We start from the raw sequence: 14,364 nt of genomic DNA, 5'->3' as shown, positions 1-14,364 counted from the left end.
CCCATCCCCACCCCACACTGCCCCACACTACCCTTCTGCCACCTCACACTGCCCCATCACCCCTAGCACTGCCCCATTGCCACCCCACACTGCCCTGGCACTGCCCCATTGCCACCCCACACTGCCCTGGCACTCCCCCATTGGCACCCCGCACTGCCTTAGGCTGTCCTGTCACCCCTAGCACTGCCCCATTGCCACCCCACACTGCCCCACACCACCCCTCTGCACCCCACACTGCCCCAGCAACCCTAGCACTGCCCCATCCCTACCCTACACTGCCCCACACTGCCCCACTGCCACCCCACACTGCCCCAGCAGCCCTAGCACTGCCCCATTGCCACCCCACACTGCCCCAGCACTGCCCCATTGCCACCCTGCACTGCCCCGTCACCCGTAATACTGCTCCAACCCCACCCCACACTGCCCCACACCACCCCTCTGCCACCCCACACTGCCCCACGCTGTCCTGCCACCCCCAGTACTGCCCCATCCCCTCCCCACACCGTGCCCCGGTGGGGTGAGAGGGGGCAGCCCACCAGCCCCATCCACAACCACCCCGGATGCTCCTGACCCGAGCGCCGAAGCTGCGAAGGGGGTTCCCTGACGAGCTCCTCCCGCCGGCACGGAGCACGTCGTCGTCGTCACCGCACGTCCCCCACTTCAGTCCTGCTGCCTGCTAAGGGGGGGGGACAGAGGAAGGCAACAGTTTAAAACTAGAAAATTTATGCCTAATGCCAGGGAGCTGAACTGGGAGCTCCCCATACGCTGCGACTCAGCCATTCTCACGCTGTACTTGTTAGCCCAGTCCCCAGCACGGTTTTGGGTTAGGCCAGCTGGCAAACTCCCAGAGCCTCCTGTCCCTGCCGTCGGGGCACAGCGAGGGCTGCTGCTCGCTCAGGGACAGGGCACCAGGAGCCAAGGTCCCAGCCCCACAGCACCCAGGCAGGGCACGGCAGCGAGGTTCAACCGAGAGTCCAGGTCATCAGCCAAATTCGTGGTGATGAGGCTGGTCCGAGGTCAAACTGGGATTTCAATCCACAGGTCAGGGTCAGGATCAGTCAGGTCCAGTGATGGTAACCAGGGTCAGACACAGCCCAGTGATCACCACACACGTTCATAGTGATAAGACACTTCCACAACATGTGCACAAATAGCCCTCACCCACCATAAGAACCTGGTCCTGACCGTGGCAGGGACAAGCAGAGCAGAGGTGACCTGAAGAACCCAGTCTTGCTACATCTGTGCCCTGTGGCATGGCTGTCCAGCGTCCCCATGCAAAGGTGCAGAGCACAGCAGGTCACCTCACCACTTGGAGACATTAGGAACAGGTGACTGTCACATTATCCGGGTGTTCAGGGCCTCACTGAAGGAAATCTGTAGGTCTTGGTTGTCAGGATACAGCCATATTACTGAGTTGGGCGTTAGTAGTTGCCATGATGCACATTGACATTTTGTGTAGAGGATGGAGACATGAGTGCCTTGATGTCACCAAGTGCAGCCAGCCATGATGTCCACGGACCTTCCACCTGGTTCCCCGAGGCCTTGTAGAGGGTTAGAGCGATACCACCACACCTGACACAGCCGTAGCCCATGGGGAGGTGCATCCTTTCCCCTAGAGGTTGGGAAACCTCTGCCAGATGACTCAGACGATGTGTCTAACACAGTGTTTGAGATGGTGTCACAGATGTCAGCCACCAGCAGATATGGATCGACTTCTCCCCTCCAGCCGGCTTCCCAAGGATGTGCGTCAGGGGTTATCAGGTTTCGGATGCTCAGCGCCTCTATTTCTTTTCTTCAGAGGAGGTGGAGTAGGTGTACTGAAAGCTGGCCATCAGCTCCAGGAAGCACCTCTGCACCCCAAAATTCAGGGTCCAATGTTGCAAATCCCATATCTGCTCTTTGGCCTGGAAGGGGCTAGAGAGAAGGGAGATCGGACTAGACATATGAAGCACCTAACCCCATCCATAGAGAGTGAGTGTTGGAAACTTGCACGGGAGGAGCCGACGGAGGGAAGATCCAGACGCTCAATATGAGTGATCAGCGTACTTCAACTTTATTAGGCGTGGTCTTTCTTTATATAGTATAGGACTAATCAGGCTCATACATATTGCAAAAGCTGAGCTCCTTATTGGTAACAGCAATTTTGTTTACCCAGCAACTTCTGCATTACATCACCTGCAAGTTCCCAGGACTAATCATTGATAACACATTGGAGCCAAGGACAATGTGTCCTTGGCTCTAGCTGTTTTTACTCTCATACGGGACTTGGCTCACATCAACTGTGTGCGATATATACTTAGTTCTGCTTCCTTTATTTGTTCAATCTTCACATGACCTCTGCCCTCAAGCCAGTCCTCCACAATTCCCCCGTTTTTATTTTGTGCGAGAAAGACTTTTTTAGTTAATTGTTCAAGCTTTTGTGTTAAGCAGCCAAAAATCACTCTTACAGCAATTAAAATTAATACAATTATGAATAGAATACATAGCCCTTCTTTGATCAAGCCCAAAATCCAGGTACTCACATTACCAAACATCTTTCTAAACAGATCATCAAACCAATTATACTGTACGGTGATTCTCTGGGTGTGGTCCTTTAGCCATTTCAATTGCTCATGGATTGACTGTCCATGATCAGAAAGATTAAAACAACACATTCCTTCAAAATCCTCACACCCGCATCCCTGTGCCAAAAGCAGAAAGTCTATGGCTGCTCTATTTTGCAACACTGCATGTCTCAGGCTATCCATATCCTGTGACATTTCAGAGAGAATTTGTGTAGTAACATTTGATTGCTTAACAGCCCAACAAGCAAGTTTATTTAGATTAGACATGGCATGCGCAACTGCAACGTTAGGAGCTAAAGCTGCGGCGAAAAACCTTTCCGCAGGCCCCCATAATTCTACATCATCAGCGCAATCTGAACCTAGTTTTTTCAATTCACGCTTGCCTCGACGATTCTCACTTCTTCTATGTTTGATTGCTGCAGTCAGATTTGACCAACGCTGATCATGTAAGTCAGGGGCGAAGAGTGTCCTAATGAGTTCGGCCAGCGTTGAAATTTTTTCTTGATTAGTTCGTTTTGGTTGTAACGGTGGTGCTATCCATTCTAGTACAATGGGTTCCGCCAACCCTCTTTTTTCCCCCGTTTTTATTTTGTGTTGTGTAATGGCTCCCATTAGGTATTGTGGGCCACATAAAATAGTAAGATCAAGTGGCTGATTTTCCAGGCATCGGTGCGTAGCACGCGTAGTAATTAGCGATGCAATTTCCTGGAGTACCCGTTGCTGTTCCTCTGTGAGCGTGACGGCAGCCGCTGGGTCTGTTCCCTTCAGCAAGGGGCGTAGCAGATTTAAAAGTTCATTAGGAATGCCGACAACCGGACGGATCCATTGGAGGTCTCCTAATAGTTTTTGAGCATCATTGAGTGTTCTTATGTCAGTCCTGATTGTCAATTTCTGCGGTCTGATGGTGGCATTCGAAATATGCCAACCTAGATACTGCCAGGGGCTGGATTCCTGTACCTTTTCCGGGGCCACCACAAGTTCCTTTTTCTTTAATTGTGTGATTAGATCAAATTTTTGTTCAGGAGAAAAAGGGGTTTTTTGTGCCAACAATATGTCGTCCATGTAGTGATATATCATGGTCTCTGGCCGCTGTTGACGTAACGGTTGAAGTGCCGCATCGACATAGAGTTGACAGAGGGTTGGTGAGTTTCGCATACCCTGCGGTAGTACTGTCCATTCAAATCTTTGGTCTGGCCCCTCTCTATTGATAGCAGGGAGTGTAAATGCAAATCGCTGTTTATCATCTTCATGGAGGGCTATGGTAAAGAAACAGTCCTTTAAATCTACGATTAGCAGGTGCCAGCCTTCTGGGATCATTGCTGGGTTGGGTAACCCCGGTTGTAAAGCGCCCATGTCATGCATCTGTCTGTTTACAGCACGTAGATCGTGTAAAAGTCTGTATTTGCCGGATTTTTTCTTGATCACAAATATTGGGGTATTCCAAGGGCTGGTAGATAATCTTAGATGACCTTGTTTGTACTGTTGCTTTACTAGTTCATGTGCTTGAATGAGACTTTCCCGTTTAAGCGGCCATTGCTCTACCCACACAGGCTGATCAGTCCTCCAGCTGAGTGGGATTGGGAAAGTCCAGGCAATGGCCAGTGCTATAAAGGGTGTTCCGAGGTAAGCACCATACCCATCTGGGCAAGGATATCGCGCCCTATTAATGCTTGCACTCCTTCAGGTAGGGGTAAAATGGAAACGGAGCAATTAACCACCTTGTTCCCTATAGTCCATTGTAGCGTCGAAGATTTTCGGGCGAGGGTGACCCCGCCTACTCCAGCTGCTGTAGAGCTGGTCTCTCGGGTTGGCCAATGCTGGGGCCAGATCTTAGTGCTAATTATTGATACATCCGCTCCAGTGTCCAATAAGGCATTAGTGCGTATAGATTCTTCTTTATACTTTACAGTCACGGTTTGTCGGGGCCTTTGATGCATTCCGACAGTCAGTAATACTACACTTCCAGTGGAACCAAAAGCACCATAGCCTCGTGGTTGCTCTTTCGCTGGTGCCACCCCTACAGTCAGGTGGGGACGCGGAATAAGCTGGGCTATTCTCGATCCTTGTGGTATGTGCATAGGTGGAAACATTGCTGAAACCACAATTTGTACTTCCCCGAAATAGTCCTTGTCGATCAATCCTGTCAAAACTTGTAATCCTTTCATTGTAGCGGACGATCTTCCAATCAGTAAGGCACCTACTGGCTCATGATTAATAATTACTGGTCCGTAGACATTCGTCCGGATTCTTGTTGGCTTTGTATCCAATAAAGTGGCGTCTACTGCTGTTGCCAAGTCCAGCCGGAGACTCCCTATGGTGGCTGGTCGAAGACAAAGGGGTTCATGGCGTTCGGAGTGGAGCTGGGCGCCGGCTGAGGTGGTTGTGTTAACTGCGGGGGTTGCTGAGTTGTTGTGGTGAAGGCCGCCTTTTGTGTCGTCGCGGGGCGGCTCGTCCCGCTTCTCCGGGCGTTTCCCGAGCCAGCCTTCCAACAAGCCGCTCCATCATGTTTGTTGCTTTTGCAGTTGGGACACCATACTCTACTAGCTTGGCATTCTCGTGCCGATCGTCGATCAGGGGGGGGTATTTCCGCCGGGAGCTTGCAAAGGAGCAAGGGCAGCGAATACCTGTCTTTGATTCTGTTGCATATTATCCCGCAACGCCTGTGCTTGCTCTCTCATGCTCTCTCCTAATTGTTTCACCGCCTCTACTAGCATAGCTTGCGGTCCTACAGGTACCTGCGCCATTCTTTCTAGCCCCTCCTCAATAGTCCATGTTCCCGGGAGCGTGGCTAAAATACTACGCGTTGAAGGGCTACTATTCTGTATTGCACATTGTTTCAAGATAGTCCCTTTCAGGTAATCTGGTACCCCTGCTGCTTGTATAGCATTGGCTACTCTGTCAATAAACAAGCCGAAAGGCTCTTCCCGGCCCTGCTTTATTCCCATATAAGATGGGATACCCCCTGGCTCCTTTAATTGATCACGCGCCCGCCTTGCTAGTTTCATTGATTCTTTAGCTTTATCTGGTCCCAGCAGGGCCTGCGCTTCTAAGCGGAAATACGCGCCCATCCCCATCAACTCATCTAACGTTACTCCATACAACGGGTCCCCTGGAGCCCTTATAACAGCTACCGCTTCCTGGCATACTGCGTGCCAATGCGCGTTCCCCAAATATAACCCAATATCTGTCGGGTTGGTTCCCCCTTTATTCCCGAATTTTTTTTTTTTTCAAACTGCTTTTATTAGTGGTTTCTGACCATTAATATCATAGAGGAAAACTTATTTCACATTGATAGCCTGAGATGGGTGTCCTCAGATAACTGTGGCCAAAGGAAGAGGAGAAGGAGGAGAGGAGAAAAAGGGGGGGGGGGGAGAGAGAGGGGGGGAGAGAGAGAGGGGGGGAGAGAGAGAGGGGGGAGAGAGAGAGGGGGGAGAGAGGGAGGGGGGAGAGAGGGGGGGGAGGGAGAGAGGGGGGAGAGAGGGGGGGGGGAGGCGCTGAGGGAGGAGGGGGGATCTGCCGCATGGTCAATGTTGCTCCTTTTGGCAGGCCTCTGTTCCCAGACCCTCCCTGGGCAATAGTAAAGGTTCGGATCGAGGGGGGCGATGGGTATGGGGACACCTCTGCATGCGGGGGTTCCTTGAACCCATCGGGGCTTCCCAAACGCTCCGCGGCGGCGACAGCTACTTTTTTTTTTTTTTTTTTTTTGAGGTGCGAGAGCATTAGTAACTGCCCTCCACGGCTTCATCAGCTTTTTTGCTGTCTTGTGGTCACTTATTACTTCATCAAACAACTTGTCCCCAAATTTTTTCCATTCAGTTTGTTCGAACATGGTATCTGGGTTAACAAAACACCCCTTAGCCACTCCGTAAGCTAATAGCCCTGGGAGTTCCTTATGACATTCTACTCCTTGAGTACCTCGCTTTTCTAAAAAGCATCTTAATAAATAATAAGCCGCTTGTCGCTCCGTGGTTACTCACTTACCGTTGCAACCTTTGCAAGACCTGCGGCGAGACTTTCTGGCAGGACCCCGTCTCGTCCTGGGCACGGACCCCCTTTGTTTGTGTCCTCTCCACCTCCTCTGTAGCTCTGGCACGTAGACCCCCTTTTGTGTCTCGTCGCCTTTAGCACAGCAGGACCAGCTGTCTCTAGCACTCTGTCGACTCCTGAGTTTTTAATCACCGAGTCCCTGACCGGCAGGGTCCCTGTTCGGGCGCCATTCATTTGTTGGAAACTTGCACGGGAGGAGCCGACGGAGGGAAGACCCAGACGCTCAATATGAGTGATCAGCGTACTTCAACTTTATGAGGCGTGGTCTTTCTTTATATAGTATAGGACTAATCAGGCTCATACATATTGCAAAAGCTGAGCTCCTTATTGGTAACAGCAACTTTGTTTACCCAGCAACTTCTGCATTACATCACCTGCAAGTTCCCAGGACTAATCATTGATAACACATTGGAGCCAAGGACAATGTGTCCTTGGCTCTAGCTGTTTTTACTCTCGAACGGGACTTGGCTCACATCAACTGTGTGCGATATATACTTAGTTCTGCTTCCTTTATTTGTTCAATCTTCACATGACCTCTGCCCTCAAGCCAGTCCTCCACAAGTGAGGTCCAGGAGCTTGTGGTGCCTGTCCACAGATGGTGGGACTCTTCACTGTCTGAGCATTGCCAGGATGAGAGGGACATGCCTTCCTTCCTAGGAGGACAGACGGTCCAAATCTCTTCACATCCCACACCCCAGAGCCTTCCCCAAACAGCAGAGGTGCCTCTCTCTCCGACTGTGCCCCACCGGGCTGGCGCTGGCTGTCCTTGCCCTTTTGCTCGCTGCAGCCTCAGTGTCTATCTACATTGTCTGAGGGGATGAAGGAGAAAACAAGTGCACTGCTCTCCCTTCAGTGACTCCTTTATTCGCGGAGAGACCAGAGGCGAAGCTGAACCCAGAGCTCTGGGCAGCTGCCTTGGGTCTCCGCGCCATCTAGTGTTACACGGGCGATGGGATGCTCCTCGCTTCCCGGGAGATGCTCCACATCCAGGGACGTGCAAGTCGGAAAGGCTGCAGGAGACTCCCTTATTTCCCCTGACTCCCAGGCTTGCACAGGACTATGGCCTGCGGAGCTCACAGCTTCACAAGCAAGGTCACTGTACGACGTCTAACAGGGAATTTTACCCACTCCGATTTTATTTCCAAAAAGACTTAAGCATGTGCTTGGCTTCACATAGCATGAACAGCCCCAGCAGCTTCCAGTGGGGCGCTCAACAATGTGTGCGCTTAAAACGTGCCAAAGACTTTGCATGACTGGGCACTTGGGAACGAGCACACAAGCGGATTAAGTCAAATAGTGTCCTGGACTGGTGGGCTGGGAACAGAACTGCCAAAAGGAGCGAACAAAGGCAACCGGGGGTTGCGAGGCATCAAAAATGTTGTTAAAAGTTTGAAACAAAAATAGTAACTTTTGCAGGGTAATGTCAGGGCAGCCAAAACCTTAAAAGAGTGTGAAGTCCCTACAGTGGTAGTTCTCATGCTATTAGATTCCTGTGTTGATGGTTCTCACGGGTGTTTTTGTAAAGAAATTTTTCAGTGAATATAACGGGATCAATGATTTTTTTTATTTCAGACAAAGAGGCTGCCCTACAGAGGTGAGAAAGAAACTCTGATCTAGACCATTTCCAGAAATTCATTTTATTTCACAAATAAAAGTCTTGTTTAGTAGAGCACTTGTGCTTTCTGTGCCTCTTTGACCTCAGAGCTTTCCTACCTTCACAGGGGCACACAATAAGCTATTAAAGATGTTAGTGGTTGGTAGGCACATAGACATGCTGCAAAGTACTACCAAAAGTTTTTGCTGAGGATTTGGGAGCTACTCACAGTCACAAAACAACAGTCCCCTCTTCCAGCCAAGTTTGTCTGGTGATATATTCCAGTTTCCAGAGAAGTAGGATCTGGAACAAGGCTGTCGTAGTTCTGGCTGTGATTTCCAGTGTGTGGAAAATGCACATTATAGCTGACATTTCCAAGAAGCGCTGGACTGACCCATGGGCATACAGAGTAAATCCTGCAGTTTGGGGACACATGCAAAGCTGTGCACGTGCTAAGCAGCTCTGCATCCCAGAAGCAATGGTAGGGATGATGCGTGCCAGACGTTTTGGGCTCACTGTTCATGTGCTTTAGAGGCAGTTCTCATGAGCTTCGGCTGTGTAGGACTTTTCAGCATCCAGGAGCTTAGTCAGATGTGCGGGAATTCTGGACAAAAATCCTCCAAATATGCCTGGGTAAAATTCCCTTAAGGAAAATAAAAGGCCTGTTTTAAAAACCATGACTGTCTGACAGTGTCAGGCAGTTTCACAGGAGCACAGGGTGGCCTTGTCAGCTGCGGGGGGGGAAAGGGGCTGGACGAGGGGCCACAGCCCAGTTCCCGCACCGCAGATGGGGAAGGCACCCACAAAGCCGTAAGCTGCACCCTTGACTTGCCTGTGCCCATCACTCTGTGCAGGAGCTGCAGCTCACATCAGCCTGGCCTGCAGCCACAAGAATCGTAATCAAACATTTTAAAAAGAACAGATGCAAAGTTACGGAGCTCCAGGCCTGATCCAGCATGAACTCAGCACGCTTCTCACCATGAATAACCAATCCTGCTGTGAAGAACGTAATGTAAAGCGTAACCAGGCCATACTGAATGGTCACACTGAGCGGACCCAGCACGCTACCCACCTCTCACAGGGGCCAGGAGTAGATGCTAAGGGGATCCCAACCTCCAGCAAACTGCAGTCAAAGGCCTTTCTGAACCAAGGACCATGACTTTGTATTTGATGGTCCTTGACTGATTTACTGCCATTAATTTGTACAATTGCTTTTAAACCCATCTCAACATCTAGCAACATACTGCCGTGCTACCAGGAGCTCTGTATTAAACTATACACTGTGTGAAGGACCTGTTTGACAAATTTATTTTGAGCCTCTGTGTGTTACTTTTGTGCATTGGGAGAGAAAAATCATTTCTCTTTCACCTTCTTCAGGCTATTTGTGATTTTAGAGGCTTCTGGCTCCAAATTCTCTTTGCCAGCCTAAAGAATTGTCATCTGCTCAGTCATTCCTCAGACAGCTCTTCCAGATTTTTGATTTTCCTTGTTGCCCTTCTCTGAACACTTCTACAGTAGTAATTCCTAATCTTAGATTTGCAATTCCAGGCTGCTAATGAAGAATGATCTGGTATATTTATGAATATGTTTAATAGCACAGTCTGCCAACCCCTGTGGTGACATTCTCCCACTGTGACAACTCCTTTAAACAAGTAATTTGCTATTTACTCTTTTACCGAATTATTTATCCATGCAAGCACTTTCATACATATTCCATAGCAGCTTTCTTTCTGCAAGAAGTTTGGTGAGGGACCTTGCTGAACGCCTTCCGGAAATCTAGGCAGACCCTATTATAGTCAGGATTTTCGTTGTCCACACGTTTCCCACGTATTCAAAGAACTCCAGCAATTTTGTGATACGTGACTTCTCCTCCCAATCCCACATTAACATCTTCCCTGGCATGTCATATGTGTCCCTATGTGGCCCATAATTCTGTCACTTAGAGGGCCGGCTGTGGATATGATATACCGAGCTGTAGTTCTCTGGGTTTTCCCTAGACCTCTTTTGAATGGTGGCATTTTTTAAGACTCATGGTTGAACGCTGTCTGGTCTAAGGAATCCGTTACTGAGCATTTAGCAGTGTGCTTGCTCTGCTACCTTCTCTATCGAACAATTTGAGGCAAATTGGCAGCTTGGTACTGCAAAATAACCCAGAGCGAGAGGGGCAGCCTGAAGCAAGAATGAAGAGTTGTGTTTAACTGTCTGCCAGGTAAGGCTGCAATCCTGAGCATTTTAAACAAGCAAAGGCTCTGCACGGTGCTGTAAGCCTTACGGTGCTTGTGACAATCTAGCCACGAGAGGGGGCTCAGACAAGGCACAATGAAGCCAACCCAAACACTTCATCTGAAAACGTCCAGGGCTGCGTTTGGCTACAACAGGTTGAGCTGGAAGACGGAGCAGCCAGCCCTGCGCAGCTGCAGGCCGCGGCCCGCGGGCAGGTACACCGGCGCCCGCCGGGGCTCGGCCCAGTGGACGGAGACCCGCTCGGCCTGCTGGCCGCCAAGACGCGCTCGCGGCAGAGGGTCTCGGCTGGGTCTGGGTCCATCTCCGGTCCTCAAAGTCCACGGCAGCTCCCCAAACCGATGCCGCCTGAATACTGGCTGGCCTCAGCCCAAGGACTGCTGCGGTGTGGGTGTAAAGGGGAAAACTGGGTATTTCTCAGGAAATTCAACGTGCTCCAGGCCAGCTCACTCGCTGCTGGGTGTGCGGGCTGGGCGGGCAGCTGGATTTGGTAAATTTGGCTTCGTTTCCCAAGAAACTGAGACACCGTTTTTTGAGCCAGCCATTTCTCCTGGCTCCCTGGTGGGTTAACCCAGAAGGGCTGCAGGCTCCTGCGGGGCTGACGCGGCCCTTTTCCGGCCCCCGAGCGGGGAGCGGCTCGGCCCTGCTCGTCCGGCCAGCAGCGGCCCCGGCGGGCAGCCCGGACGCCCTCAGCCGCCGCTGCCGCGGGCCAGCGCCGGGACAGGCGCCCCGCGGGCAGGGCGCGATGATGGCGGCCGGCCCGCCCGGGCGGGCAGGGGGAGGGGCCGCGCGGCCGCGGAGGTTGCTGGGAGTTGTAGTTCGGAGCGCGCCCAGGTGCGGCGGCGCCGCGGAGGCCGCCGGGAGCTGCGGCCGCCCCGCGGCAGGTGCGGCGCCGCGCGGCGGGAACTACATGTCCCGGGATGCCGCGGGGCGCGGGCGGCGCGGGCGCGGCGGCGGCGGGGGCGTAGCGAAGATGGCGGCGGGGGCGCTGCGCCCCGCTCCGGGCTGAGGCGCGGCGCGCTCCCTGCGCCTCAGTGCGGCGGCGGCGATGTCGGAGCCGGAGCACCTGGGCGGGAAGCGGGCCGAGTCGGCGCGGCTGCGGCGGGCCGAGCAGCTGCGGCGCTGGAAGGGCTCCCTCACGGAGCAGGAGCCGGTGGCGGCGGGGGGCGGCCGCGGCCGGCACCGCGGCGCCGGGGGGTCCCGCGTCCGCTTCGAGGAGGGCGCCGTCTTCCTGGCCGCCTGCTCCAGCGGCGACACCGAGGAGGTGAAGCGCCTGCTGGGCCGCGGCGCCCGCATCAACACCACCAACGTGGACGGGCTGACAGCGCTGCACCAGGTACCGGGCCGCCGCCGGGCCCGGGCCCCGCGGGAGGCTGGGCCGGAGCCGGGGGTGGGGGGGGCGGGCCGGGGCGGCTCCCCCCGGGCGGCTCCGCGTCCCTTCCCCGGGGCCCCGGCGGCTCAGCCGGCGTCCGGGCGCGGGGGGCCTCCGCGGTGCCCCCCGAGCAGAGCGGGGAAACGGGGCTTTCGAGCCCGCTGGGGGCCGGGGAGGGCGAGGGCAGCCCGTTACCTGCAGCAGCACCAGCGGCTTGTTTGTAAACAAAGCGCTGGCAGAAAGCTTCGATCCGAGCCTCGTCCTGCGCGTCTGGGAGGCGAGACCCGGCGTGGAGCATGTTCCCGGCTGGCAGCTGGACGTGCCGGCTTCTCGCAGGGCTATTAAGTGGCTTAATTTGCAGAATAAAGCGTCGGGCTGTCCGAGCTGTAAGCACGGCGGGAAGCTCGGTGGCCGGTTTGTTGTTTTCTTTAGAAAACTTGCGCCGTGTTGTTTGGGGTCTGCTGAAATAACAGCGCTCCTCGGAAAGCTTCCCGGGGGGCTGCAGCTCTGGGAAGGTCAGAAGCGGCTCATCTGCCTCCGTGTTTGTATTATATCGCAGTTGCCTTGAAAATCCCCAAACTTCTTTTTGCTGGCAACATTTGCAGAGAGCAGAAAGTGCCTGCATCTAGGATAAGCAACGTGGACGCTATTAATATGCACCCGAATGCGCTGAAGATCATACAAAAATAATCATAAAAGTTTAGCTTCAGCATGGCAAAGTCTTGCCTGTCTAGAAATGCGTGCTGTGTTTCAGCCCTGGCTTTTGCTGTTGTTAGTAAAGTAACATGAACGTGAGGGAGTGTGTGAAACTGCGACCCTTTAATATTGGTAAACCTGTTGATATCTACAGCGGATACAGAGTTTAGCAGAGCGTGTGAAATCAGCTCGCCAGATTGCTGCATCTGGTCAGTGCAATGAATCTGATTTGAATCTGGGCCAGCTTCAGGCAGAAAATTTTCATAGCTCCAAGATCTCGTAGATTAGGCATGTAGCGCGGTGACGGGACTGGGGAGAGAAGCACGGTCCAGGAATAACATCTGGAATTAATGCGTTTGTAAAGAATAATGCTCTAATAACACAAATAGAAGGATGATAATTGAGTTGATTAGGTTTTCTTCTTTGCTTGGCTGGGATTATAGAACTGAAATATCAGTGAGCAAAGAGCAGTGGTATTTATTCATTCTGTTCTGGAGTTATGAAAATACATTATGAAGTCTGCGAACATTGGGCCATCAGGTTGAATAAAACTTCAGTTGACAAACTAGTGAATTTGTAGTGGCTCATCTGTTTTTTTTTTTTTTTTTTTTTTTTTTTGGCACAGCAATAGCAAATAAATTACGCTGCATAAGTAACCTCCCATATAGCATGTGTATATTTATTATCAGATAAATAAGTAGTCATATAGGCACTAGCAAGAGCCAGTTGTTGAAGAGCTGGGTATCAGAAGTATTTTGGTAAGGAAAGAAGACTGAATCTAAGGTGAATGGAGACCTGGTAGATTTGGAATGACTTTATGAGGGTTTTCCAGGTCTTGGAGCCAAGACTGATTATGATCTCTTCAGAAGTATCAGGGTATTTTGCTGATGCATGCAATGAAAAGCTCAGCCAAAAGTATATCATGAAGTACATTAGATTCGTCAGACATTGATCAGTGGGTGATTATCACTGCAAGGTCAAACTTCTCGAATGTACCACAAGCCATAATCACCAGGCAGGCCACAAATATAATTCTGTATATGGAAAGAATTGTGTCTTAGAAGCTAACAAAGTATCAGATAACATATTGAACAGTAACATCTAGGGCTTGATACTTTGAAAAGCGCTTAGATGAGTGAGTAGTCAAGCACATGCCAATTAAACAAGTCTTCTGCATGAATTGTTTCTTCAGAAACTTTGCAGGACGGGAAGTTGATCTTGCTTACTTCTCGGTTGGAGAGGTTGTTATCAGTTCCTCATCACTGAACGTGTTGTTCGGAATATGTTTGCTTTCATGTTATTTGGGAAAAGATACTCACTATGGGAAAGCCGTCGGCTGAAGTCAAATAAGTTGAGGGTCCCCAGACTGCTGGCTGACAAACAAAATAAATATAGTACATGTCAGTCGTCTTTAATAGCTTTTATTAGCATTAGAAAAGTAACATTTTGAGATATAGACTAGATGGTAGTGACTGTCTCCTATCATTAACCTGTAATACTTGTGAAACCAAATGGCCGGGCGGTGAGGAAAGATATCCTACTTATTGGAAAGTTTGCTTTGTTGAAGGAAAGAGTGGGTAGAAATGTTTTCTTTGGTTAAAGAATTTGATTTAAAATGAAACTTACTCTCTGTCAGCAAACGCCTTTGTAGGTTATGGGAGGCTTAACTGAGTCAGTCGACTTAATTTGTCAGACTCTGCATCCGCTTCTACAAAACGTTGAGACCAACCTTACAAACTGGGTTAGTTTGTTTGAAGTGCACGTCGACTCCGAATGCCTTGTGGCTGTCAACGAAGGTAAACTTGAAGCACCTTGCGCTTTCTGTAGTGTCTTGGCCGCAGAGGCTGAGA

The 14,364-nt window shown here is 51.3% G+C and overlaps 1 protein-coding gene across 2 annotated transcripts in view; it reads left to right on the top strand.

The window, feature by feature from the left end:
* The first annotated feature begins 11,259 nt into the window (after positions 1-11,259).
* Positions 11,260-14,364, top strand: part of PPP1R12B (protein phosphatase 1 regulatory subunit 12B) — a 126,458-nt gene continuing 123,353 nt past the window's right edge. The window contains exon 1 of one of the 2 annotated variants that reach the window (XM_026101219.2): positions 11,260-11,782. In XM_026101219.2, the coding sequence (XP_025957004.2) occupies positions 11,495-11,782 (288 nt within the window). In that variant the 5' untranslated portion in view covers positions 11,260-11,494. The remainder of the gene's footprint in view (positions 11,783-14,364) is intronic. The other variant, XM_026101221.2, reaches the window with a different exon arrangement.

This window comes from Dromaius novaehollandiae, chromosome 27 (assembly GCF_036370855.1).
Source record: "Dromaius novaehollandiae isolate bDroNov1 chromosome 27, bDroNov1.hap1, whole genome shotgun sequence".
Taxonomy (NCBI): domain Eukaryota; kingdom Metazoa; phylum Chordata; class Aves; order Casuariiformes; family Dromaiidae; genus Dromaius; species Dromaius novaehollandiae.
The sequence above is the reverse complement of the archived record's forward strand: the minus strand, read 5'-3'. Positions and strand labels throughout refer to the sequence as shown.